Genomic DNA, 26,283 nt, shown 5'->3' with positions numbered 1-26,283 from the left:
TGACAATAACTTCGGGATTAAAAATTTCATAGGATCAGAAGTAACAAATGGAGACGATTACGTACCCCACAATGCAGCGCAGAGAATCTCACTGTTGAACCTTTTTTTGTACTTCCGTATTTCCGGTGTGTCGGAAGCTAAGTCATGGCTGGTTGGTGTGACGTTAACGTTCACATGGGACTCTCTTCTCGTCGAACCAGCATTGAATCCAAAAGTCAGGAATGATTTCTGTTTCTGCTGGAGTACATTTGGAGGGAGATTAACGGCCTGGCGGTACTGCAACAGAGATACAATCCTATGATTCCTGGAATATCGGACGGACATTTCCACATTTCATTTTCAAGTACAGTGGATTAATTTTCACTATCGTATTGTACACATGTTTATTCCTATTTCGTTTTTATCATGAAAGATGATATTAATTGGATAAGTAAGCTGTTTACAAGATTGAAGAGCATCTGATTCTTTACGTATAAAGACGCGTAACTTGAAACTTAGGTGATCTGTGAAAAATGCGCGTAAACAACTATTCAAAATATCATTTCGAAGCTCGAAGCATCAACTTCAAGATACTACTTGCAGATTTAGTCTCCATCAAGTTTTTTCATACTGGTGTCTCCTTAAAACCACATGTATCGTTTTCTGACTTTAAAGTGCTGCACGGCCACAGTAATTTTTTTTCCCATTTTCAAGAGAAAAAATTGCAAGTGTAGACTGTTATCTTCAAAAAAAAATTGGATAATATCTGGCATAACTTTTTGTCAACGAGTTATCGACCATTAAACAAAAGCTTGATCCAAAAACTATGATCAAATGTAACGAACAAACTATCGTAAAAAAGTTCTTAAATTAAATAGACCAAAACATCACAAAACTGACGCTTCGAAATGCTTTTTTGTTCAGTCCTTTACACGCACGTTCCGCAAAGTAACGTAATTTTGAAATAACACGAATTTTTTAAGCAAACTGAGTGGCCAGTTTGATTTTGTAAACAGCATATAAAGTTGTGAAAGATTCACAACCATCGAGTGATTTTAGTTTTACACCAAATTTTTTCTTCGAAAATGAACAATTTCGCAGAAAGTTTGTTAACTGTGAGATAAGATTGTCAAAAACATGATTTAAAAAACGTGGAGTAAAATACTGTACAATTCATGAATCCGAATTAATGACTGAAATTAAACCACTATATTGGATACGATAATTAAAAATAGTGTTAGTACAAGTGATACACATGTTGAAGAGAGTAAGATATTTTTTTATGAAGGTATGAAGTGTTCGTCAATGAGCTGATTCTGGTTCTAAATTCTTCTCCTCAGACATACCCATCGGATAGAGCGTGAAAAACTTGTAACTTTTAGTTTCAAATTTGTAAAACTTAGGTCTAATGGATTGAACATAAAATATAACAGTAAAATATGTGGATTAAAAGTATGAATTAAGAGTGTAATCGTAGAATAAAGAAAAGAAAAAGAGAATATCAAATGGTTAGATAAACTTCAATAATAAAAATATTAAGTTGATTTTACCTGCAACGATAAAATGGACAAATAGAGTAAAAAAGCAAAGGTGCGATAATTAGAGGTGAAGCAAATAAGTAAATAAATAATTGGAAAAACCAAACCATAGAATAATAACAATAAATAAAGGCATAAGAGAGAGGAAAAGGTAAAAGTAAAAAATATCCACCACCATTTATTATTTACAGGTCCAACACCAATCACCATTGTTGAAATATATATCAACCGGTTCCCTGAATTTAGACCCGAGTTTTCAGATGTGTAAAAAGAAAGGACACAATTTTCTTGTTAATTTATTCGATACTTGCAGGAAATGATTATCCAGATAATTCAACGCCATTGAGTACATTGTATTACATACATCAAATTTTCAGTATATTTCGGATAATATGTTAGTAAGATTATTTTTTCCTAACGATTATAATCAAGTGTTAGTAGTTATCGTACGGTAGGACTTTTCAGCTAAGTAGGAAATTTGTGTAATTTCTCCGCTCTTTACCTTCCCTAACACGAAACTTGATAACGATTGATGGGTTTGATGTGAAAAAAAGTACAAAGGTAAAGATTCTTGGTTTTGAGATGAACATATTCAAACTGAAAATGTCATAATTTTGATCTCGGGTTTCTTAACGTTAACAAAAATGCACTCGTACACCTTTTCTACCAACCCCTTGAGTTACAAACCATTTTCTTTGGCAGGGTATGAAAGTGGTTTTTGAATAATTGGAAAAAATCCTTGACTGGGGCCCAAAGAGTAGTGTGTATACATTGTGAACTTTCCAAAATGAATGTAAATCTTCGATTGGTTTGTGGACATCAAAAATTTACTCCTGTTGGCTATATTTATAAACCGAAACAGCGGGAGTTCCATTTTGTCACGAAGGCACGTGCGTGTTCAAATATTATATACTTAGCTGAAAAGGCCTGTTCTCTCAATTTCAGGGTACCCAATTTAATACTTGAACAGAAATTATAACTACAATTGAGGCAAAAGAAACATTAGGAAGAGATTTGTTCAGGCAACTCTCAGTCGTAGGAAATTTCTGGTAATAACTGATTATGAATGAATCGAAAGAAAAGAAAGAGAAAAAAAAAATAGTATCAAGTTAAAGTACTATTAAAGATAGGATTTACACCACGTATGCCTCAGACTCTATAAAACGGGCATGAGTGGAAAGAAAATTTTACGCAAAGTAAATTATTTTTTTTTTTTATAAACGTTACGAATGACGTATGTTAAAGAGTTAATATCATAATTTGTGAACTGATTTTAAGTGTTAGAAATTCCATATTCCATCTACAGTGAAACTAGCAAACCGTTTCCATCTAGGTATAGTACTAAAAGTTATAAATCTCTACACTGAATTCCCAATGAATTTTTATTTCGTGACATAAGACTGAATCGATGTAGATGGATGAATACTTACATTGCAATTAGTATTGGGATTGGGGTGGTCAGTACAGGGCCCTGCCCTTCGAGTTAGAGCTCCCGCGAGACCCACAACACACAACATAATCCTGAATTAGTCACGCTGATACCGGAAAAATGTTTGACCGCTAACTTAAGTTTTAGTCACATGATCAATTTAATACTTCTGAATCTAGCGGGCTCATTTCAAATTCAGTTTACCTTCAAACTCATATTCACTTGACGGTCTTACATACTAGTAAGCTGAAAATCCTTTAAGCCAAAACTTTTTCCAATCGTAAATATCAGTCATATACGGAAATATTTGGCTGCACAATAATCCAAAAGCCAGGTACCTTTTGTCTGCGATCTTCTAGAGAATTGATTTTCTTGCTATAAATTCAAGTAGGTGGGAGGGATACGTTTTTTCAAATATCTCGTGAACCGTGCATCGTTCGACAAAAACAGTAGGGATAGTTTTCGTAGATAATAAAATTCTCTACAACTTTTATCGGAAACTTTTTTTCTGAATAGTGCATAAGTTTTAATTTATAGTACCTCAAATTTAAAGTATCAATTTTATGGAAAAAAAACTTGAAATAAAGTTTACTGGAAATTTGATGTTCTACAAATTTTTTCATCGCCATTGTCAGTACTATTTCATCAACCGTTAACTACACATTTAGCAATAACGATGTTGGAAAGTTTGCTGCGCTATAAATATAAATCTATCCACTATACAGAAAAAAGTTCTCTACAACAGTTGTAGAGAATTTTATTACCTACAAGAAAGATGCGTAACGTATTTGTTGTACCATGCATGGTTCATGAGATATTTAATAAAACGTATTTTCCAAAATGGCGGCTGAAGCTTAACAAGCCCTCTGTTTCGCCAACTTAAATTTACATTCAGGGGACACCCCCAAACATTTTCCAATAAGAAAATCAAATTTGTAGAAAATTGCATTATGAACCTACTTTTTTTTTGCTCTGGCTCGTGGACAATAATTACAGAACGATAGCAATAAAACGGGTACATAATTTTTTTTCTCCGAATTTACATGACATTCCTAGCAAAGCGTTTATTACAAGAAGCATAGATTTGATGTTTTTTTTTTCTTTGCATTGTAAGTTGGAAAAATCTCGGCGTTATTACCCATTCAAATACCATGTCTCGGTAGAAAATAGAGATATCTGGCAATTAAATGGAATTACATTTAGAAGAATCGCTTACTGAACAAAAATAACTCACTTCATTTTATAGATACAATCTATTTACTAAAAAAAGACTGACTAAAGTTGTTTCCATAAAGCGACGTTACTTTCTTTCCTGACAAACATGAATTACCGACGAAACAAATTTTTTAAGTCAATCAGGACAGAGGCACGGCATCAAATTTCATTCTCACATTCAATCACTTGTGGAGAAAAAAACAAAATGGTTGAATATCGAGTAGAATTGTGTTCGTTAAAGCTTTACTCATGGGCAACAGGTTACTTTAGAAAACCGTGTTTTTTGTGATTGCCGATTCGAGCTCTGTGCTCAACTATCGGTTTTAATAAAAGAATTTATCAATCAATTCCCTTCATGATGAATTACTCGGATCTTGAAATGTACTTGAATAAAACTGAAGATCTGTGTGGCTTTTGACCTAGCAACTTGTTTGAATACATCGTTAGATGCCGCTGAATTATTTATCTTCAATCAGTGCAGTTCATTTTTGAGAGTCTTAATTTATGTTCCACTGCGATAATTTCTTCCATTAAATTGAATAAACTTATGTACATGTATTATAATGTGGCGTATGGTATAAAAGGAAATTGAAAAGTCCAGATCAAAAACCACATCATCATTCGAAGCGAAACAAGAAACATCTGAGTCTCGGAGACACAGTTATATGACGTTGAGCAATAAAATAGCTGAAAGCATCAAATTTGACGGAGTCACGTTGAACCTCAGAAAGAGAGGGAGACAAAAAGAGTGACAAAAGAAAAAAAATCCACACGATACACAGCAGTAAGCCTTCGGACATAGAATTCGTAGAAAAATAACGTATAATTGGTGTTGTAATAATAATAAAATATCGTTGTTTGAATAGAGATTGTATTTGTGTGCCTGACCTCCTCACTAGTCGATTTGTCTTGTCGTTGACCGGGGGATGAAGTTAGAAGATCCGGTAGAACAGAGCTTGGTCTTGACCCAGGGGAAGAGTCTGACCTCTGGAACTCACCTCCTCGTCTCTCTCCTTCCCGACTCTGCAAACCAGCCAGTGTCCAATGACGTTTAAGTCGTGAGAAAGAATATTACCGTTGTTGTAAACTAATCAAGGCTTGAATTCATAGCACCAAAGACTTTCGGTAGTACATATTTTTTTTTTTTTTCTTTTTTTCTTTAATCCAAGGATCTCAGCAAATTGCCACATTTTTTCTTGTCGCACTTTGAAATTACAATATAAAAGAGATTCTGGTGAAACTACAAATCGTCTAAAGATATTGTAGCAAGTAAACTTAATTCAAGGCTTGATGAACGTCACGATTTTACTGGATAAACGATAAATGAAAAGAGATCTGAGCATGTATGTGGACATGTTTATATTTACATTTTTTTATTTTATTTTTTAATCACAATAGTGAAGTAAATGGTGGTGAATGAAAGAAATAAGGTGGTGAAAACAAGTAAGCAATGTGAAGGAAAAGTTTGTGGAGAAAAGTGAATAAAATGCAAAAAACTAAAAACAAGAAGAGAACAAAAAAAAAAAAAAAATAAAAAAAAATAAAAAAAAAAAAAATCGCAACACATTATTAAAATTTAAACAAATAACATTAAATAAAAAGCACAGCGTTAAGCGTAACAAATTTCATGTATCATCTAGCCTATAATGTGTGTGTGTGTGTGTGTGTGTGTGTATATATACACATATATGTTGTGTAAAAAATTTATATTAATCATATAAAGTGGTATTATTCTTAAATATAGTTTAAAAATAAGTGCATACCGGTGAAAAAACAAGACGTAAAATACAAAAACAAAACTCTAATAATCATGCCGATAAGAACAAGAATATAGATTTAATAATTTAATGTAAGAGTAGAACCAAAAAATAAAAATAAGTAAACAAACAACAGACACAAGACATCAGATTCAGACAAAACATGTATGTACCTATAGCTTAGCCCAACACAACACGTATAAGTAATGACTGAAATTGAACAACAAATACATTAAATCGACGATACATCATCCTTGTAACATGCGCGTAAAGCATACTCTTGACGAAATGCGGCATGCTATAGAGGCAACGAAATATTTCATTCAATCATATAATCTTGTTGGCAGAATTAGCGTAGCGTGGCATTCATTGTCCTCTACATTTAAGCGTGACATGCAACATTTGCTATATCGTCACTTTTTGTGACGACGGTTTAAGTTCCTTTCTCTCTTTCTTTCTTTCCTTTCTTTTTTTCTCGTGTGTTCACAGTGTTTTCACACCGAAACATTTTTTCAACAATTCTTCTTCTCTTCTCCTCACGACGGTCAAATTTTTTTTTTTTTTTTTCTGAAATGTTGTCAATTTTACGATGCTCCGTCTAGATTGCACAGGTCATGGTGCCATGCACTGTTATAATCGGTTGGTTTTTAGACTTGTTAGCACAAAACACATTGTTATTCTGTCACATGTTGGTTCTTATCCATCTAAAAGTTTTTTATTACAATTTTTTTTGTTCCCATTTTACATCCAACTCTATGATAGGTGCAGTCTGTTTTTACATGTGTCGATGTGTCTTTTGGCACATTTTATACGCAGGATCTATTATCACGTCTACGTATATGTGAATTATTATTATTATTGTTATTGTTAATCTCTTTTTTTTTCTATTTCTTTTTAAATAATACACCAATTTATTTTTCTCTTTTGCAATGAAAACTGTTTTCCAACATTAATAGACGCTCTACCGATAAATTTTACTATTTATGTATGATATAATTTAAATAATTCCGTTTAGTAGAATTGATGACAAATTAGAACATTTCAACCTTTGGAGCTACTGAAGATCATCGTTTTACTAACAATTATATGGAAAACTTATTGAAACGCTGATTTGTCGAGTCTGTAGTGAGTGAAACCGATCACGTTTTTTTACAGAGGTCTGTAAATGGATCCAAACTTTATACGAAACACGTGAAAACAGTCTTGAAAAGATTGGTACGAGTCAGGATTTCCATTTATTAAAAACAATAATCACTTCGCACCGTGACTGAATGAAAAAGGAACACAATATTTATTTCGCGGATCAGTCCTTAGATATAAATCTACAGGGTGTCCACATGCCGAATGTGCTCAACATAAATAAATCATCTTTTTGAGATACTCGGTATTTAAGATTATCCTGACAGCTAGACACCCTGAATTCTAGAAAGAAAAAAAAAAAGACTACATATAATATTCTCCCAAGAAGTTTCATGCTGTTATTCCCACAAAACCAGACGCAAAATCATTAGGAGAAATTTAATAGATTTAGACATTTGGTAGAAGACGGTAACTCATTAAAGTACGGTGGCCCCAAAATGGCTGGCTGCATACTCAGCAAAGTCGATGAATTAACTTCGCTGAATCTTGACACATTTTGACATACTAAACAGGCCTTTTCAAATTTTAGGTAATTCTTTTATCCAACAAACAAAGGGCATGACTAAATAATGTGAAAAAATTCAAGTAGCGTAAACATGCTAACATCAGAAGCATTTTTGGTTTCTTATAATCTTTCAGACCTTGTCAAATAAAATATGCATATAAAGAACTGTTTGACAAAGCATTTTCAAGTTTGAAGCATCAGCTTCGAGATGTTTTCTGCAGCTTTGATCTAATTACTTCTAGTTTATTCGTTTGTTACGTTTGACAAGTCTTTGGAAGACATTTTCATTCAATGGTAAAAACGCAAAAATAGAAAAAGAAATCCTATGACAATTTCGAAAAAAAAAAAAAAATGGTTTTTAAAAAGACAGTTTACACTTTGAGTTGGCTGTATCGGAAATTCTGAATAAAAATTACCGTGCCCTGTGCAAATCATCTACATGAAAACCTAAGAGTCCACTGGTTTTCAAATTTTTTATAGGATCAGTTTGGTAGATAAAAATTGCCCACAGTACAAGTTTTTATGCAAATCACTAACTTTAATGAAAACTATGAGAGATCAAAAACATTTTCCTTAATCACCTGTTTATGTAACTTGAATCTTTCCAGATATTTCGATTTAGCTGTTTGTTCATCAATTAAAATAAAATCTATACAAAATTGAGAAAAATTCTTGATCTGTGAGTCAAAATAAGATAAGATTCACGAAAATGATCTTTTGAATTCTTTTGGGCACACAGCCAAGCCTTTCTGAGGGTAGCAAACGATCACAAAAGGAGAGCAAAATTATTCTAATGACGGGAAGTAATACCGAGGAACCTATGGCTTGCTAAATTTTAAGTTTTAATCAACGCAAGAAGGATATGCCTAAAACTGGAGCGTAGCTGACTAGCCTCTATGCTTTTTACTTGAGGCGGCTCATGGCGTATGTTTTTTTCTGGTAGTTGGATTTTTTGTTCCGCAAACTATAACAGGGTGGCCACTCAATTTCTATTTTAAAGCTCACTCACTTTTCCTTGTTTTTCTGACCAACATCGAGGATTTCTCTAACTTCTTGCTTACATATATTGCATGTTGCAAAACATTTTCTGTATTTTTAAAGACGTTAAGATTAAACCATTCATAAAGGAAAACAAATGGTTATAAGTACAAGTAGATATGAAGTTTTGTTCTTAAGGATGAACGGACCTGAATCGTATGATAAGGAAAGAATCAAAAACGTTAGTAATGTTATATGCGCCAATAGCGATGAATACGAAGGAATAAATTGCTTTGAATAACACAAGCTAAATATTAATTATCAAAAAATTCATAATGATTAAAACCCTGGCGGTTTTGAACCAATTTTATGTTTTTGGGCTCATTCTGTTCGCTGAGCAGATGCCCATAATATTATTGATGTACATATGGTATACCGCAGTTACACAAATGTAATTTTATTTACTCTGGAGTGTAACAACTGTTCGTGAAATTTAATTCAGTCAATCTCTGAACAAGCCCAAAAACGTTATAATAAGATCAAATATACAAAAGTATAAAGATTTTGAAGCTTGCAATTTTCAAACCTATTGGTAAATTGCTCATATCTGGCTTGTGTAACACGAATATGCTCAGATTCACTTCTATGATATAGTAAGAATGTTGATTTATTTTGTGCTCAAACTTCTGATTCAGACACGACATAGCCCATTGATCGCAGCAAGTGAGAAAGGAACTTGAAAAAACTTTTGAACGAGCGAGAAAAATGATGAACAGCTAGTTTTAATTATTAATGTTGTTTGAAGAATTGAAAGGTCGCATTGAACACAATATTTCGCTGAGCTTGAAAGAGATAAACTTCGAGTATCTGCGTTAAGTATTTCCTGATCTATACAAAAATCCCTGTTATTTTTTTTATTTTATTTTTTTATACCAAACCGAAATCTTTCCCAACATTTCCCGTTTTTCCAGGTATTCCATGTTTTCCAGACAAGTGGCCACCCTGCACGAAGGATGGATGAGGGTAAGGTGTTTCGGTTAGGCTGTGGCTTGGGGACTGACCTGGATGACAGGGCTGTATTCGCTAGCGGTGGTGCTGGCAGTAGATTTAATCGTGCCAGTATCGGAGGTGTCCAGCGGTCTAGAACTGCGCCTTCTCACTTTGTCAGCTTCTCGGGAAAATCTAACTTCAACGTCAAGTCTCCTGGCCTCTAACTGATCTCTCAAGTCTTGTCTGTTTCTGAACACAATTTCACTCTCAGTCTTTTCTCGTCTTGGTCTTTGCAGTCTTTCGCCAAACGAGAAGTCCGTAAGTACTGGTTCACCGGCGCTGCTCTTCTTCCCGGCAATGCCTGCCACGCTTATTTCGCTGCCCCGCCTGTTACCGCTGGCAAATATGCTCGGCTTAGAATCGGACTTTTGCAAATAGGCAGAGTGTCTGGTGGACGGGAAGAAGTCAGAATTTTCCCTCCTGAACGCTCGGCTGAATGGCCCGTTAGCCAGTTTCGAGTCCGACTCTTGGCGTCTGTGAACAGGCTTGGTCTGCTCGAACTTTTTCTGACTTATGTCCAGCCTTTTTAGCGTTCGCTCGCTCGACGACGAGGACCTTTCTTCGCTACTCGACTTTGTAGCCACTTCTTGTTTCATTTTGTCCAGACGTTCATTAAATCCTTGAAAGAACCGCGTAAAATCCCACTCTTTTAATAGCAATTGCTCATCTATTTCCGACCGTCGGTTGTTGTTTCCCAATTTATCGTCCGGTTGATTTAGTTTCTACGTGGGTGATCACAGAAATAACATAAAACATGCATAATATGTGTCTGTGTATGTAACAAATATGAGTCCACCTTTACACTCAGTTTCCAAATTTTACTTGTACATTTTACATCATCAATTTTTCAGACAAAGTCTTCTTATCGCTTGTCGGAAATAAGCATTTTAAACAATATTCTTCAAAAGCAACGTGAAAAAATTTAAAACTATTTATCAAAAAAACTCTGAGTAAATATACGAATTCCGAAAAAATTTCAAAAGATCGTATAAACTGATTATTTATCGTCGTATTGCACTCAATTCCAAAACACTTTCAACGATTTCATTGGCGACTTTATGAGAAGATGTCGAATGTTAAAAATTCTGGATTGACACCACTGAATTTCTCATCAAACATTTCTGGAAAATAATAAATGCTCTAAGAAATTTCAATTTCAGTATTTCCACAAAATTCACCTTGAATTTTATTGTATCGATTAAAACTTTGTAAAAATCTTAGAACAATTTGAATAAAATCAGAAATAATCAGAATATATAACAAATTGGGTCAGAATTATTCAGATATTTGTTCCATCATAGTTTGAAATATTTTCCCATCCAAAAATAAACTATATTGAGTAGAAATTCACTGTAATTATTCAAAATCACTTTGAATTTAAAATTCACTTGCTTTGAGCGTTCCAATTAATAATAGTTGAACAAATTTGAGTACATATACTATAAAACACAGCACATCAATATTTTGTTATGAATATTGTTACAGGCAATTTTCATAACGAAGACTTTTTGCGATTGCCTGTAAATCGATTAGCGACATGAAACTTGGAAACCAGTATAACAGCGTACTACCAATATTAAATGAAAACTAATCTAAGTACGTAGTGACAATTGTTACACGTAGGTAGCTATTGCCACATTGGTAATGTAACATTAACAGACGACAATAATGTGATGTGTGTGGGCTCTTTTAAGCACATGTCACGTTGTCTTGTTTGTGAAGCACGATAACCGTGAGACAAAGTGCTACTGACATTGAGATTACACAATTATCAATAACACACACAGCTACAGTATTATTATTATTTATATTATTTATATTACCTTTCTTATTATTGTTATTATTATTATTATTATTGTACAAGATGATATATTAATTGATTCGATTCTGAAGATTATTATTATTATTGTTGTTGTTATTGTTGTCTTCTCTTCCATAATATAATATTGATAGTAAACGTTTCCTTAAATATATAAAATAAATGTGAAAGAAAAAGAAACATTAGGCAATTGTTCAGCAAACTTTGGCCCTTTTGGACAAAGTCTGTTTGATAATTGTCAAAACACCTCCAATTATCAGACTGAGACGTGAAGAAAACTGATTTCAGAATTGCAACACCACAGAACATCGCATTTGCTTTGAAAATGGCAAATTTTATTTAAGCCTATCGGTGAAACATTGCGAGCAGCTGTGACAAAGATGCCAATTATTTCTGAAACTATTGGATATTAGTAATTTGAAATCGTTGTCTGAGTTATTTATATTCCTGGACAATGAGTTTACATCTTACGTTCACAGTTTTTATAATAGTTTTTGTTGTTTCACAATGGAGAAAACTTAACACGATATTTATTATTCATGCGCTGAAATGTAAACAATAGCGTGACTAGTGAAAATCTTTGTCAGAAACTTTCGGTAAGTTGTACAAATTTACTCAAAATGTTAATTTTTGACAGTTTTGCAATTTTTGTTAGCAAATCTCTCGACAAATTTTGTATAATTTTTAGGAATTCTGTAGAAATTTCTCAATTTCGGTGCAGAAAATTGATTTTGAACGATTTGTTGTTAAAGCTATGTTATTTCTTGAATATTCCTAAAGTTTTAATATTGTAATTGTAGTTTTAGTGAAAACATATTTTACAGATAAGCTTACATTTTATCAGCTGTATGTCAAAAAAATTTAATTTGTATTTCAAAAATGTCAAATTTCTCTCAAAAATCAAAATTCAACCCAGTTTTCCGTTTCGCGGTTACATCAGCAAATATGCAAAAACGTTAGAACTCAGATTTTTTTTCAGATTTGTAATACAAAATGAGATCACGAAAGTATGAGTTTTTTTTAAAGAAATTGGTCCAGTTTTCACCTCTTACTCGACGTGATCAGAAACAGTTAGAGAGAAGCGGGAACTCGGAGTTTTTCAGATTTTCAATGAAAAATGAAATTCCAAAAAAATACGAATTCGTTACAGGAACTTGCACTAATCTCTGAAAATCTTTCAGACATTGTAAGAATAACTCAAACTGCCAAAAATAATACAGAATTTCTAAACAAAAATGGAAGATTTTTTTCACCAGATGATGTTTAATCTTTTATGTCAGTAGACATTCAATTATGCGATAACAACGTATAATTAGTTACTTTTAATTAATATTCGAAAGCATGAGGCCGATAAACTTTCGGCAATTGGACAAAAACAATGAATGTCGTAAAACGTTGCGTAATGCTCTGATTGTCGGTAAAACGATACAGCAATGCAGAGAAATGGGTAATAGAATGATGTGATATGTGAATACAATTTTATGATTCTACCCTATTAGGTGAACGACACATAAAATTCCCACGTCCCAAGTCTTGAAATGTGTTGCAATTTGAGCCATCTTCGTTTTCTTTCATATGATAATGTGTTCATGTATATTTTTCTCCTTTCTCACTGTCTTTCTCAGAAGAAAGAAAACCTTGGTTATTTGTTTTATAATATTATATCAAATATTTATTACAACACATTTAGATAGCAACACAGTCAAAGCGCTTTATGAAGTACCGATGACCATAGTCAAAAGGCCAAGCTTTTACACAGGCAACATACTTTTCATACCTAACGATTCCCATGAAAAAAATTTTTCTAATTAGCATATTTGACGCAATCTTTTTTATTCATAAGGATAGTTAACAACAACTTGTAGAAAAGATGTTTGTTAGATTTTGCAAGGTTTCAATATCGTTTTACTCGTTTTGTCTTATTATTAAAAAAAAAATATTTTACTTTCCCAGAACTGCTTTATCCTTAAGAGACCGTTGGTAAATTTCGGTAGATAAGATCAGATTTTGAAGCGATAGTGCAAATGAGTCTACTAGCCGCTGGATTATGGTCATATTTTTTAAAAAGCACTCCAACTGCTTCGGTACAGCTGAACCAAAATAATTATCATTACTTTAGTCATTTAACCAGTAGAGACACGGCTATATGGTAAAAATATATCACGGGAATGAATAACTACGTTTCGATCTTGCAAAAATGTTAAATTTAATACTTACTCTTTGTATCACTAACGTTCTGTCTCCTGATTCCTCGTCGTCTGGAGTAGGCGGCAATGGCCTGTTGGGCGCGCCACCTAAAGACAATCAGGTTGTTAAATAGTTGTAATATGATAAATTGTAATAACTGATAAGCCGATGCCACAAATTCAAAACAGTTCTAGGTAGCTCCTCTACAAAATGAAATATTCAATAATTCGGACAGTCAGAGCCAAAGAACGAAATTATCAATAAAAGTTGATAAGATTGAGGCGTCAATGGGCAAGTAAATCACAGAAATTTGCTTAATTTCTCGTTTTCCAGAGTTTCATACATGTGTATGATGTTTGATACTATTCGTTAGATGTCAATTAACTTTTGAAAAAACGACAGCATTGAAATTAAGTCGAAGGAATAGAAAATGGGTATATTACCTTTGGGTTTACCTTCGTGCTGAGAGTTCTGGGCATTGTGCGTTGAATCTAATGGTCTGTAAGGAGAAAATTCAGGACTGGAGCACGAAAAATAAAGATGGGGAATGATGAGAGGATTTGTGATATATGCGGTATGAAAATGACAAAGGTGATGATGTAAACCAAAATGAGGAGGAGGGGCGAAAAAGTGTGTGATTAGTAAACGTTTCACGATCAGCATAGTATCTATACATTGTAAGCAACTGATATTGTTCTGTTCGAGATGATTGTACGAAGGCTGATATGTCGTAATGAAATATTTTATCAACTTAATTTTTTACAGGGTAAATCAATTCTATTCCATAGTAAAACGTAGCACAATTTAAGATTCTTGCGTCATCATCTTCCATAATTTTCATCAAAGTTACATAATTATAGAATATTTGTATCAGATTTCAAAGAAATAAGGTGAATGACGTGATTTGCATGGTACAACAATTGTCCACTTTTATTTTTACTGGCTAGAACAATGGTAAACGAAATCGCAAAAGTCTCAAATTTGGCTAGATTATACTTTAGAATATCAATAATTCACTGTGAAGAAATTGAGAAAATTAAATATTGCATTACAAAACATCAGTGACTGAAAGGAAATGTTTCTTAAAATGCTAAACCCCTTCAATTCACCGGTTTCTGCATCAAAGATACAAAGTCAAAGTTAGTAATCTCAACGTATCGAAAGATTGGAAAAAAAAATACACTATTTTCCAAATTTAAAATTCCTTTGGAAGAGTTGAGTTTGCAAAACGTATGAAGTGCAAATTTTGCTTTGTTAGATTTACTGGATTTCAAATAATCTTAGCGTTATGGAAAAAAAATGACGATTTTTTTTTTCGAAAAGTACTTTGTTACATCAACATTACGAATTTTAGACTCATTCAAAGATAGGGTTTATCGTAAGCGACAAACTATTTCGAGTCATGTAATTAATACGGAGGATTTCCTGCCAATTCAACCAATTATAGAATTTAATTTATTAATAGAATTTTTTCTGTAACATCTAGAAGAAAAGTTTTAATCGATAAGTAAAGTCGAGATACTAAGGAATCGACGCAACCTACTCGGGAAAACCAATGAGATTTTATCGTTGAAATGAGAGAAAAAAAAAAAAACACGCTACAACGAACCGTTTACTAGCCATGACGAATGTGTGAACTTACAGTGGTTTAGGTGGATCACTGGCAAGTAACGTTCCGTCATTTCGCAGATTATTCCCAGCCGCATCTTCGATGTCATCATCACTGTCACTCTCAACTGACAGTGTCTGAAATAAAATTCTATATCATTACTATTAAACCAATTTTCTGTCAACTTCAGAAGTCATCCAGGTAAATATTGCCTCTCCATACTGTAAATACTTAAACTTCAAGGTAGCGTTAATTTATTCTGCTGAAAGCTGAGCATTTTCAAAATTGTATCAAGCGGTATAAAATAAGAATCCAAAGAATAAATGATGAAAACATACTGCGATATTCCGTGAAGTAAATTATTATGAAAATGTGCAAGCTTTAATATGGGAAATAATTTGTGTTAGTAGAAGAAAAAACCAGCGCAATAAAGTGCTTTATAAATTCATTTAAAAAAAAATTAAGAATTAACAGGAATTTAAGGGTATTATTGCAAACAAGAAAAGTTGAATTTTATTTTATTGAATCTTTTTTTTCATACCCAGACCGTAAAAATCGGACTTCAATTAATTAAATTTTACGGCCGAAGTGCGAACAACAATTTCTTCATCGAGTATACGTAAACTATACGCCTTTTCGGTCGTGTTTTCCGAAAGTTAAACTTTAAGCTTACGGATACGCGGACTTAAATCACGACTTTCCGGCTGTAAAACACGACCGAAAAGGCGTACTATACGGATGCTCGATGGAAAAATAATTCAAGAGACATTTTTGCGAGCGGAGACTCCGTTCACGATTTTTTACCTGATCGAGAATACTGGAAGACTGCTGCATCTGTTTGCTATTTTGATCGTTGGCGGGCGCCGAGTTTGTCGCCGATGTCGAGGCTGGAGGTACATTGCCTTTCTGGTGCCTGTTGGGCCTCGGAGGAGCCTCAGGGCCCTGCGGCACACCAAGCTCGTTGAGTTGAGCAGCCAGCATGTCCAAGTCCTACCACCCATACACACACAGCCCTGTTAGTCACTGCCTAAATACCGCCACTCTATGATTCTCCTGAATTAAGCTTAATGTGACATCGGTTTGTTAGTTGCTCCAATTGTTAAAGCAATGATTGCGATTCGCTCGCCGTTAGTCAAGCAATGCAGTAAATGTTATCGAAAGTGATGACGAATTTTCTGTGTGTATATACATATATTATGGTGTAAATATTAGTAAAATTGTCTTTTTTTCCTGGTAAAAGGTTCAAAAGTTTCGTTAAAGTATAAAGTTACGCTTGTTAAAATTTGAGCTCTTAATATTAACAATAACAGGTTGCGGTTAAGGTCCTTACATTTTTTTGCCTTCAAATAACTTTTGAAAGAGTATATTTATCATAAAATGATAATCGACCTTTTTTGAAGAGCGTTCAATTCTCTACAAAAATATGTCTGTGAATTTCCTATACGATGCATCGTTAGCTAGTTATAAAAATTAGAAGGAGGAAAAAACCGTTCTTCCTGTGTTATTCTTATGGAAAATGGAAAACTGCAATGCGCAACCTTTTAATGTTAATGTTAAGAGCTGAAATTTTTATACCTGAATGAAACTTTTGAACCTGTTTCCAAGATAAACAATTTTGTTTTTACACACCATAATATACATATGTGTATGTATAATATGTATATACATAAATTTGTTTAGTTCTTAACTGAGACAAAATTTTACAAGTTAATTGGATTAAAACAACTTTATTCCTGAGATAACTAAACAACGCTCACACTTCTCGGGTTTTTTTTTTTTAGTTGTACAGAAAGACGACATAATTGGTACGTGATATTTACTACCTCTTAAAGTCAAGTTACGATACCCATTTCTGAAATAAATGGCGCTCTCCTTTTTAAAGATAGTTATATGCAAAATCTATTGGCAATGCGATTGTTACTTACATTCCAGAAGATTAAAGGAACCATTCAAAAAGAGCGATTCATTGTGTATGAAGTATTTTTCTTTTCTTTTTCTTTGTTGATTGAAAATGGATGGAAATTAATTCATTCAAGCATAACAATATTATTAACATTTAAAGTAAGACTAAGAATGTGTGCAGCATAGTTGTAGAGGATTAGTAATTGTTTGAGAATGAAGTGGAATAATATGTAAGGAAATAGGTGTGGTAATCTTACCTCTGGCCTCCTCGGCGGCAGCTACAGTACATGAACATGAAAAAAAGAAAAATAACCAAATACATTCCAAAGCTGAAAACAAGATGTGTCATAGTCTGTGTGTGATAACGTGTGCATTTTAGCGATGCGTGTGATACAAAAGAAGAATGTGTCTTGTGCCAAAATAGACGCAATTGCTGAGTGCTACTATAATTTTTTAACTACACAAAAGTGTTTGAGCAGACAATTCGATTCAATTACAGGGTGTCTAATCAATCATGAAAAATAAAATACCCGAAGAATTCATAGTTTTTTCAAAGCAATTTAGACATTTTTCGTAGTCTATCTCCTTCTGAGAGAAGTATCCTCAAGGTTCTAGGATATAAAACTGGAAATAATAACATATACTGCTTGGTAATTGCTGTAAGGTATTGAAAAACTTGAGGAGGAATAGTTTTTTCCCCGGGCAATCTGAAATTGAGTACTTCACGGGTTTCAACAAAGACAAAGATTAAACATCAAGGTGTTTCATTTGGAAACAACATTTATTTTTTTACATCTACACGAAGCTTGTTTTTAGAGATATTAAAAAAGTTTCCCTGAGAATTCCAGAGTTTACAGATATTTTTAGAAACTAGACACCCTGAATTTCGTAAATTTCACCTAACTGAACTTCTTAGAACGGGAAAGTAATTGATAAAAAATAAACACACAGATGTTTGGAGTAGAATTTCTAGTTTGCTAAATATATGTACAAAATACGAGTAATAAGCAAATGTCGTTCGATTGAAGAGAATATTATCGAGGTGAGATCACACTACAGGCATTTTTTTTCCATATGCCATCGATTACTTGATAATTATAGAATAAAACTGATGACTCACCATTGGTTTGAATATGCGACTGTTTCTCTGAGATGCGGATTGACCTCCTGACCCTCCGCTACCCCCACCCGATGGTACTTGGTGGTTAGACGGAGGTGGAGAGACCTTGTGTGGTTGTCTCGGGTCGTCGCGAGGTGTCGGAGGCAGCGGACGAGATGGAGGCTGTGGGTCTGGCACCACTGCAGGTTAGAGAGAAGAATACCAAATTCATGCAACAAATGTCACTTCACACATCAAGCAGTTAGAAGATTTGTTTAGTGTTAGCAAACAATGATGAAGTTACTTTTGTTAAAATTCGTTTGAAAGGAGTCTGTGTCAGGTTATTTCGGATTTCAAAAGTTCATTTAGCTTAATTTAATTTAGTTTAGTTTTGTTTAGTTTAGTATTCATACTCGATTCTTCCCCTGGCAAAAATTACTATCAAAACCTTGCAGGAATTTCTATGAAATTACTCAGAGTGAGAATATCTGAGAGTTTCTCAACTTTTTTGGAAAATCTCTGACGCATTCCAACAGTTACTAGGAATTAATTATGTGGAAATGCCTCAATCCTATGCAGAAAAACTTTGATATTTCCTGAAATTTGCTCCAAAAATTTTCATATTCCTAATTTTATTTGAAATATTCTGTTACAAAAATGTGTCCTAAAAATTTCAGATTTCTCTCAAAAATCAATCATAGTTTTCCATAATGCATAACTTTTAGAAAGTAGGTAGAAATACCAGAACTCAAATTTATTGAGATTTGTAACATGAATGAGGTTTTAAAAGAATGTGAATTCTTTCCAAGAACTGTCTAGAATTTTTTTATAATTTTTCATACATTATTCAAATAATTCAAACTTTCTCAGCAATATTTCAGATGTTTCGCAGTGCTGTCCGAATTAAACAGTATATTTTATGAATTTTTTTCACCAGGGAAAAAGGATTACAATAACTAAGAAACAGTCAAATACTAAACACAACTTACCGATAAGCCTGTGAGGTATCGCAGGACGGGCAGGAGGTCCTGGCTCTGGAATTTCTCGCCTGCCTTTGTCTTTGGCAGGAGGTTGCGGGGCATCTTGAGTCAGCGTCCTTCCTTCCTGAATCTGTTGGAAATTACGTCGGAGCGTATCCCCTCCAGGTGCTTGAACGATCGACGAAGGTTCACCAGCCAGCGCTGAATCCTCTTCCTCATTTTCACTACCGCTATATCTGTAGTCGTCTCTTTCTGCAATGAAATCATCAACGGGATCAGTGAAAAAGTGGTATAATTCAGCAAAGGAAAAAGTTCACTTAAACTTCGATCCTCCCTAATCTGTTCTCTACTATCAAATCATAAAATAAACGCCGCCCGATAAAACATATCGTACATATTACCAAGATAGTAGATAATTACTAATTGCTACCCTAATTAGCAGATAATGAAATTGTATTATTTTATTATTGTTGATAAAATTGTTACTCCAACAATTCAAAACCAGGTTTGGCGCTAAAATATGAAGTGAAATAATGTTGGAAAATAACCGAGCCTAGACAAACCTTTTTCCTGTTTGCGTTTCTTGCAGCGATCGATGTGATCCTTTAATTGAATCCGAACCTGCCGCTCAGTCGGTTGATCCCGAATAAATGGATGTTTAAGAAGCTGCTCCGTGTAAGGCCTTTGATGGTAATCCTTGACTAGAACAGTCTCGATAAATCCGTGAAACTTTTTCGCCCATTTTTTTGACTTGAGTCGTGGCGGTGGATTACGCGGGATCAAAAACAATGCCTGTAACATGTGAATTCCATTATAAAAATATACTAAACATGTGCGACGCGATTAAAACATGATCCATAAAAAAAATGTTTCTCGGGTTTCGGTAATTTCCATTGTGTAGTAAGCAGAGATCTATGATGGAAAATTGTTTTTTGCTATTTCTCTAACAAATTGTGAAACATTTTGAAATCTATACTTATTTTACTATTATATTCTGATTAATTTTACGTAATTCAAACACTGTTAGAGATTAGGGCACGAAATTCACCAGAAATTTGAGAAAAAAGGTTTTCTTTTTTATATTTCATAAAGTTTTCCTACAAAATCTCTAAAATATTTCCATCATTTGACTGCATCTCAATTCATTTTCACGTTGATCATTAATTTCTTCAGTCTTGAAACTCTGAACTTAAAGCAAATTTGTTTGAATTTGTTGAGGTACTTATAAAAAACTAATCTAAAATACGTTTTTCCATCATCGAATACTCACTCTCATGGGATGAAGATCACACAGCGGTGGTTGAGACTCTGCCATTTCTAAAGCAGTGATACCGAGTGACCACAGATCGCTTCTGTTGTCGTATGTAGCATCAGGATTTTCGTCGCAGGCAATAACTTCGGGTGCCATCCAATACGGGGTGCCGATAAACGTGTTTCTCCGTCCGATTGTTCTGTCTAACTGTGCGCTAACACCAAAATCAACTACAAGAAAAGATACAAACGTTAGATCCAGGTACCTATAGAGTTTTTATGGTGATTGAATTCAGTTTGTCAACAAAAATAAAAAGAGCATTTAATCACCTAATTTCACCTCGGCGTTGTCCGTAAGCAAAACATTTTGCCCTTTAATATCTCTATGAATAACTTTGTTGCTGTGGAGGTAACTGAGACCCCTGAGTATTTCTCGAGAAATATAGGCGATCCATTCTTCTTTCAGACTTTGGCCTTTTGTCGATTTTACCAAATCGGTGACTGAGCCTGCACCGCAATATTCCATTACTAACCACAGTTGGTCATCTTTGCCTGGTGGCGACTTCTTTATAAATGCTCCGTAATACGTCGCTATATTTCTGTGATTCGAGTACTGAAACGAGAGAGATATCCATTGCAGTTTGCTGATTGTGCCCAAGAAACTTAAAAACGTTGACTTATCCTTATTTATTTCATCAAGGTAACTAATTAAATTTGACCAAAGATTCCAAGAAGGAAAAGCGAACATGAGGAACTGGGAGAGATAATAGCCAGCTTTTTGAGAGCATGGTTAGTTAATCCTTTCCTTACCCGCTTGAGTACATTAATTTCCAATTTTATTTCCTCCTCTTCATCCTGAAAAAAAGAATACAGAACAGTAAGTACACAAAAGTTGTGCGTGATAAATCTAAAAGTTCAGTGAATTTGTATATATTATTCTATCATTATCCAAGCATCATAAAAAATATCGATGCATGATCTGGACAGTTTAAAAATAAAATATAGTAATCCTGATATCTGGCTCAACCAAATTTCTAAAACAGGTGGCATAATATGTCTATTTTCATCTTCAGTGAGAAACGATAAAGAAATAGGTGAAAATTTGATTATGAAACATACAAATACTGTGGAAACCAATAAAATTTGATTCAATAACTCACCTCCGTGACGTCCATAACTTTAATCGCTGCCAACTGACCCGTCTTTGTGTGCCGCCCCTAAAGCAATAAGAGAAGATAAAATGTAAGCATTTTTATAACTTCAATGATTTTATTTTATTTTATTTTATTGTTAAAAAAATAATCATATATATAAGCTGCAACACAATTTCATACAGACATTTGAATAACTACTTTAATTATAGACATTTTCAAGACTTGTGCCGGGCAAGGGAGGAGATGGATGAGTGACAATTATTATGCGTCTGCAGCTGTCTTATTCAATTTAATATTGATGATACAAATAAAATGGTAATTATACTAATAACGACCACAATAACGATTATTGTGTCGTGAAGATTGCAATAACGACTTAATAAACTAAATAATCAAAACTACAATGAAAGTAAGACTTGAAAAACAGTTTTGAACAATCTATGCATATTAGGATTTGTTGAAATATTCTAAATGCGCCTTAAGGCATATCTGTCAGCTCTACCTTACCGACTGCAGTCGAGCTGATCGTGCCAATTCGAGTATCTAATAAATGAAGTTCCAAATCAATCGGTTTTTAAAAATATGTTTATGATGTCGAATGGTCATGGAACCAAGTACGGAATTTTCTGGCAATCTAATGGAACGACGAAGAATAGAACTTGTTCGATGAAAAAAAAAATTCTAAGAACAATTATATAATCAACATTACCTCGCGAGAAAATTCCCTGACCCATAAAAAAAATACTCCAATACTCCAACTTTTCTCTGACTTCCCTGATCATTTTTCGACTTCCCTTACTTTTCCCTGATTTTCCGATTTTCTCTGACCAGTAGTCACCGTGTTCTAGAATCTGGAAAAGTATCTCAGCCATACATACTAAGGTCCGAAAATGTGTACGACAAAAATAATTTGGTCTGTAAGGATGCGAACGTCGAGTACCCTCTAAGCACGATTTGGTTTTCTTTACCGACCGAGTCTCACGTAAAATTAAGCTTGGATAATCAAAACCTTGCACATATCCATTTGATAAATTCGATGGCCTGATTTATTGTGACATACTTCTTTTCGTAACTGTTGTATACATATATCTACTATTTATGTTTTTTCTGTATTAAAACAAATTTCGTGTTCCAGAAATATGTTCACTTTTGGAAACAAAGGCTTTCATGAACAGTTCCTCCATAAAACCCAGTGTTGAATATCCGATTTGGCAATTTTCTCTTTCTCTTATCAGGTCGATGACCTGGTCTCAAATTTTGCAAGCATGAAAATATGTTCTTCGACCTTGATATACTAAAATATACATTTTTTCATGTGGCAATAGATTTCGTGACCTCTAAGTACCTAACCCCATGGCTGACGATAAACTACCTCAAAGTCTGATTTTCACGCATTAAATAAAAGTACATGCGTATTCTATTCACTTTCCGTCCTCGTCTTCTTCTTCGTCACCGCCGAGGTCATCACCCTTCTTCGAACGCACTCGCCACTCCGGACTCGCGCGCTTTATAATACTTTATACACGTCACTCATAGGTACATACATGTAGATACACGGTTTAAGTGTATGTTACATGCATTTGAAAACACCATCAAGGCTTCAACCACAGAGAGGCGTTAGTTAATTAAAATAAGAATTTAGAGGATGCAGACCCGGCTACGGACTCGTTCTTCCCTGACAATTAAAATATAAAACGTGGTTACAAAGTTTACGTTTCTCAGATAAAAACCACTTCGAACGATTGATTTGCAAATTTGCACGCGTAGCAACTCTCGTATTTTTTCCTCACTCTCTGTACTTTGTTTACAGGCAACATCTTTAAACGTCGTCAATTTATAATCAAAAATACAATATTCACGGGATTTTTAACCAGATTAGTTGCAAATTTTTAACTCATATTCGTATCACCTTTGTACAAAAAATTTTTGAACGACAAGTGCGAATTTTTTTACACAATCCGATCTTTCTAAAACCAAATAAGATACTACAGTTCGCATATTCTGTTTAGTCGCACTCTGCGTGACAGGAAGCGTAATAAAAACTGTGACGTCAGATCGGAAATAAATAGCAAACCTCATTACCTAATGATTTTAGGTTTGCTGTTTATTCTAGAGATCATAAAAGTATATTAGAATGTTTACGAATCATTGAGAATTTCAAATTAACCACGAAGCTTTACGACTAAACAAAAACTTCGACTATAGTAGCTCCCTTGTTTTTTGCAAATATTATCATCTCTAATGAAAAACTCTATAGTTATTTCCAGCGTTATTTCTCAACAATAGACACCTACATGGGATAAAAGCTGCACCGTAGTCCATATTTACGAAATGTAAAACAGTACTGCCTTTTTGTTCTTCCGGAAGATTTGCGTCGGTGATAGTGGTGATAATGGCAGTGATAGTGTGGGTTTTAAACCTCGGTAACCACAAGCAGCTGGATTGAACGTATTATCGTTATAGCGACAAGGGCACATTACTGGCGATAGTATCTTCTCTTCACACATAAACCACCTGACACAAACAACAATCTGCAAGGTATGCATAACAGTTTCATACAGGGGCAATGGCCACAGTTATCACGTATTGCACAGTGTCGAGGTGCATTAATAAGTATTAAAACCCACGGTGTTGTTTTTACGAGGGATGCATGGCGTCGAGGTCTGATCTCGCTTTCTTTTGAATGGTGGAACCATTCGCCGTTGCCTGACCCACCTGCGGATCGTCAATGTCCAGCTAACTGGAACCGGATCATCGGTTCTTCAACACTCTACTACTCTGGCCTACCGCTTGACCGTTTGAAAATTGCATACTGGACTTCGAGGCTTCATGGTTTCATGAATTTAAAAGACAGAGTTCAAATGACTTCATTTTACTTGGAGTGACTCCGCCAGACGGACTCCCATCATTTGAAAAGACTTTGAAAGTCTTCAAAGGACTTTAATTGTATTATGAAGACTTCAAGTGCCTTTACGTGACTTCATAAATGCAATATCAAGCGGTTTTTAATAGTGACTTCGATTGATTACGCACAACTACGTAATTTAAAAACACTTCAATTGCGTTCAAATAACTTCATATAACTTGAGACAGCTTTATTTGAATTCCAGGTACAATTTTCCCCGGAGATGTCTGTTAGGCAGACAAAAATATTGAGCGATGAAGAGTCAAATGTAAAAGCCTAGCTTTAGTTCGCGACTGAAGGACCACATTCGACTGTTCACAAAGCGTTTGTATTCTGTGAGAGGTTTACATGTAGACATTGGAGAGCAGACGCATTTCAGTTTCCGTATCCCTCTTTATTGCGTGTATATATAACGCGTATTTTGTACCATAAAGGAACGAGGCACAATACATATACAAAGAATAGCCATGTAATTCGACATCCAAGTATGTGATGCGTAGTCTAGTACAACACAACAACAAGAAACCGAATCCCAGAAAAGGAGTTACTTTTGTCGCGTTTCCATTGTTTAGTTGATCGTGAGTGGAAACCGAAGTTCAAAAACGGATATCGATTTGCTTTCGAAGACACAAAGCACTCCGTCTCTGAGACAAGGAGACTAAGATGAAACTGTCTCGGTGTTCCAAGAACTAACTTACACCAAAGTCATATAGGTATACAGCCTATAGATGACGATATTGTTTTCCCAGTATCGCTATCCGTTCACCTCACAACAATGCAACTATAGACAGATATAATGCGTGTTATATGTTACATGAATTCACACCATGTGCAAAGATAATAACAAAAGCAATAATAATAATAATAATAATAATAATAATGATAATAATACGGGGCAAAGAAAGATCGGTAAAAGCATAGAGATAAATTCTTTATCTTTCAAGGGTGGTGTTCAAGTCCTGAGAGGTACAAGATGCTGTTATAAGAGTGGCCTTTCATTTCTATGCTATAAGAAAAAGTTGGCCACATCCAATATTGGAAAGACCCTGCTGCTCCAGATAACAAAGACGGATGAATGGGTCTCAGATAAGGATAGCGTTACACTTATTCATTCAATCGCTCGACACTAGTGCACCTCCCTATATAGATTAGATTAGGGGCAGCGTCATGTTTTACAAGAAAACATGATAGCGAAGTACACGGTGGTATTTTGCATGTTATACGTATATACGTAAGATCTAATATAAAGCTGATCCGCAAGCTCATTCGGGTGTTAAAACGCGTCACATAACCAGCGGGCTCTTTGCTCATCTACGTGCTTTGACGAGACAAAGCTGAAGCAAAGACCTTCCGTTTGTTCAATCGAGGTAGAAGGCAAGGATGAGAAGCAAACTTGCATGCATGCATGATACTAAAAATAAACGTGGATCTGTAAAAATCACCAGCGTCATCGTCAACACGGTTCGGTATACAGATGTATATTAACGCATATCTAGTTATTATAATACGATTTAAATAAGATAAGATAAATAAATTCTTTCGCGTAATTTCAAGACTTTCTAAATAATTATGTACGGAAAAATATAGGTTATACGACCTCGCTTTCTCAGAACCCTGATATATAAAACTATGTTATGACACTGAAACACATTCCATACGACGCAATGACAATTGAAACAAATAAACGTCCGTTTAATTCTTTATAATTTTATTTTTATACTAGCATTCGCTGCTCGTGTCTGTTGCCTAATACCGGGTTATTTCGTAGGAGTGTTTTTATAAACAA

General features: G+C 34.4%; 1 protein-coding gene and 1 long non-coding RNA gene across 9 annotated transcripts in view; one reads left to right on the top strand and one right to left on the bottom strand.

Moving 5' to 3' along the window:
- Positions 1 to 26,283, bottom strand: part of msn (serine/threonine-protein kinase msn) — a 38,102-nt gene that overhangs the window by 5,788 nt on the left and 6,031 nt on the right. Inside the window, exons 3-17 of one of the 8 annotated variants that reach the window (XM_046612863.2) lie at positions 21,599 to 21,655; positions 21,249 to 21,293; positions 20,769 to 21,051; positions 20,458 to 20,669; positions 19,751 to 19,979; positions 19,197 to 19,439; positions 18,229 to 18,407; positions 17,366 to 17,386; positions 16,011 to 16,196; positions 15,240 to 15,343; positions 14,041 to 14,117; positions 13,628 to 13,704; positions 9,603 to 10,313; positions 5,050 to 5,184; positions 66 to 276 (exon numbers count right to left, since the gene is read on the bottom strand). In XM_046612863.2, coding sequence (XP_046468819.1) covers positions 66 to 276; positions 5,050 to 5,184; positions 9,603 to 10,313; positions 13,628 to 13,704; positions 14,041 to 14,117; positions 15,240 to 15,343; positions 16,011 to 16,196; positions 17,366 to 17,386; positions 18,229 to 18,407; positions 19,197 to 19,439; positions 19,751 to 19,979; positions 20,458 to 20,669; positions 20,769 to 21,051; positions 21,249 to 21,293; positions 21,599 to 21,655 — 2,770 coding nt within the window. The remainder of the gene's footprint in view (positions 1 to 65; positions 277 to 5,049; positions 5,185 to 9,602; positions 10,314 to 13,627; positions 13,705 to 14,040; positions 14,118 to 15,239; positions 15,344 to 16,010; positions 16,197 to 17,365; positions 17,387 to 18,228; positions 18,408 to 19,196; positions 19,440 to 19,750; positions 19,980 to 20,457; positions 20,670 to 20,768; positions 21,052 to 21,248; positions 21,294 to 21,598; positions 21,656 to 26,283) is intronic. The other 7 variants (XM_046612867.2, XM_046612865.2, XM_046612868.2 and 4 more) reach the window with 7 other exon arrangements.
- On the top strand, positions 18,254 to 19,897 carry LOC124212630 (uncharacterized). Its single transcript, XR_006881703.2, has 2 exons — positions 18,254 to 18,413; positions 19,145 to 19,897. It is a non-coding gene; the product is annotated as an uncharacterized lncRNA (long non-coding RNA).

The sequence above is a fragment of the Neodiprion pinetum genome, chromosome 2, assembly GCF_021155775.2.
Source record: "Neodiprion pinetum isolate iyNeoPine1 chromosome 2, iyNeoPine1.2, whole genome shotgun sequence".
In the NCBI taxonomy this organism is placed as follows: Eukaryota; Metazoa; Arthropoda; class Insecta; order Hymenoptera; family Diprionidae; genus Neodiprion; species Neodiprion pinetum.
Note: the sequence above shows the minus strand (reverse complement) of the source record. Positions and strands in the feature narration are given on the sequence as shown.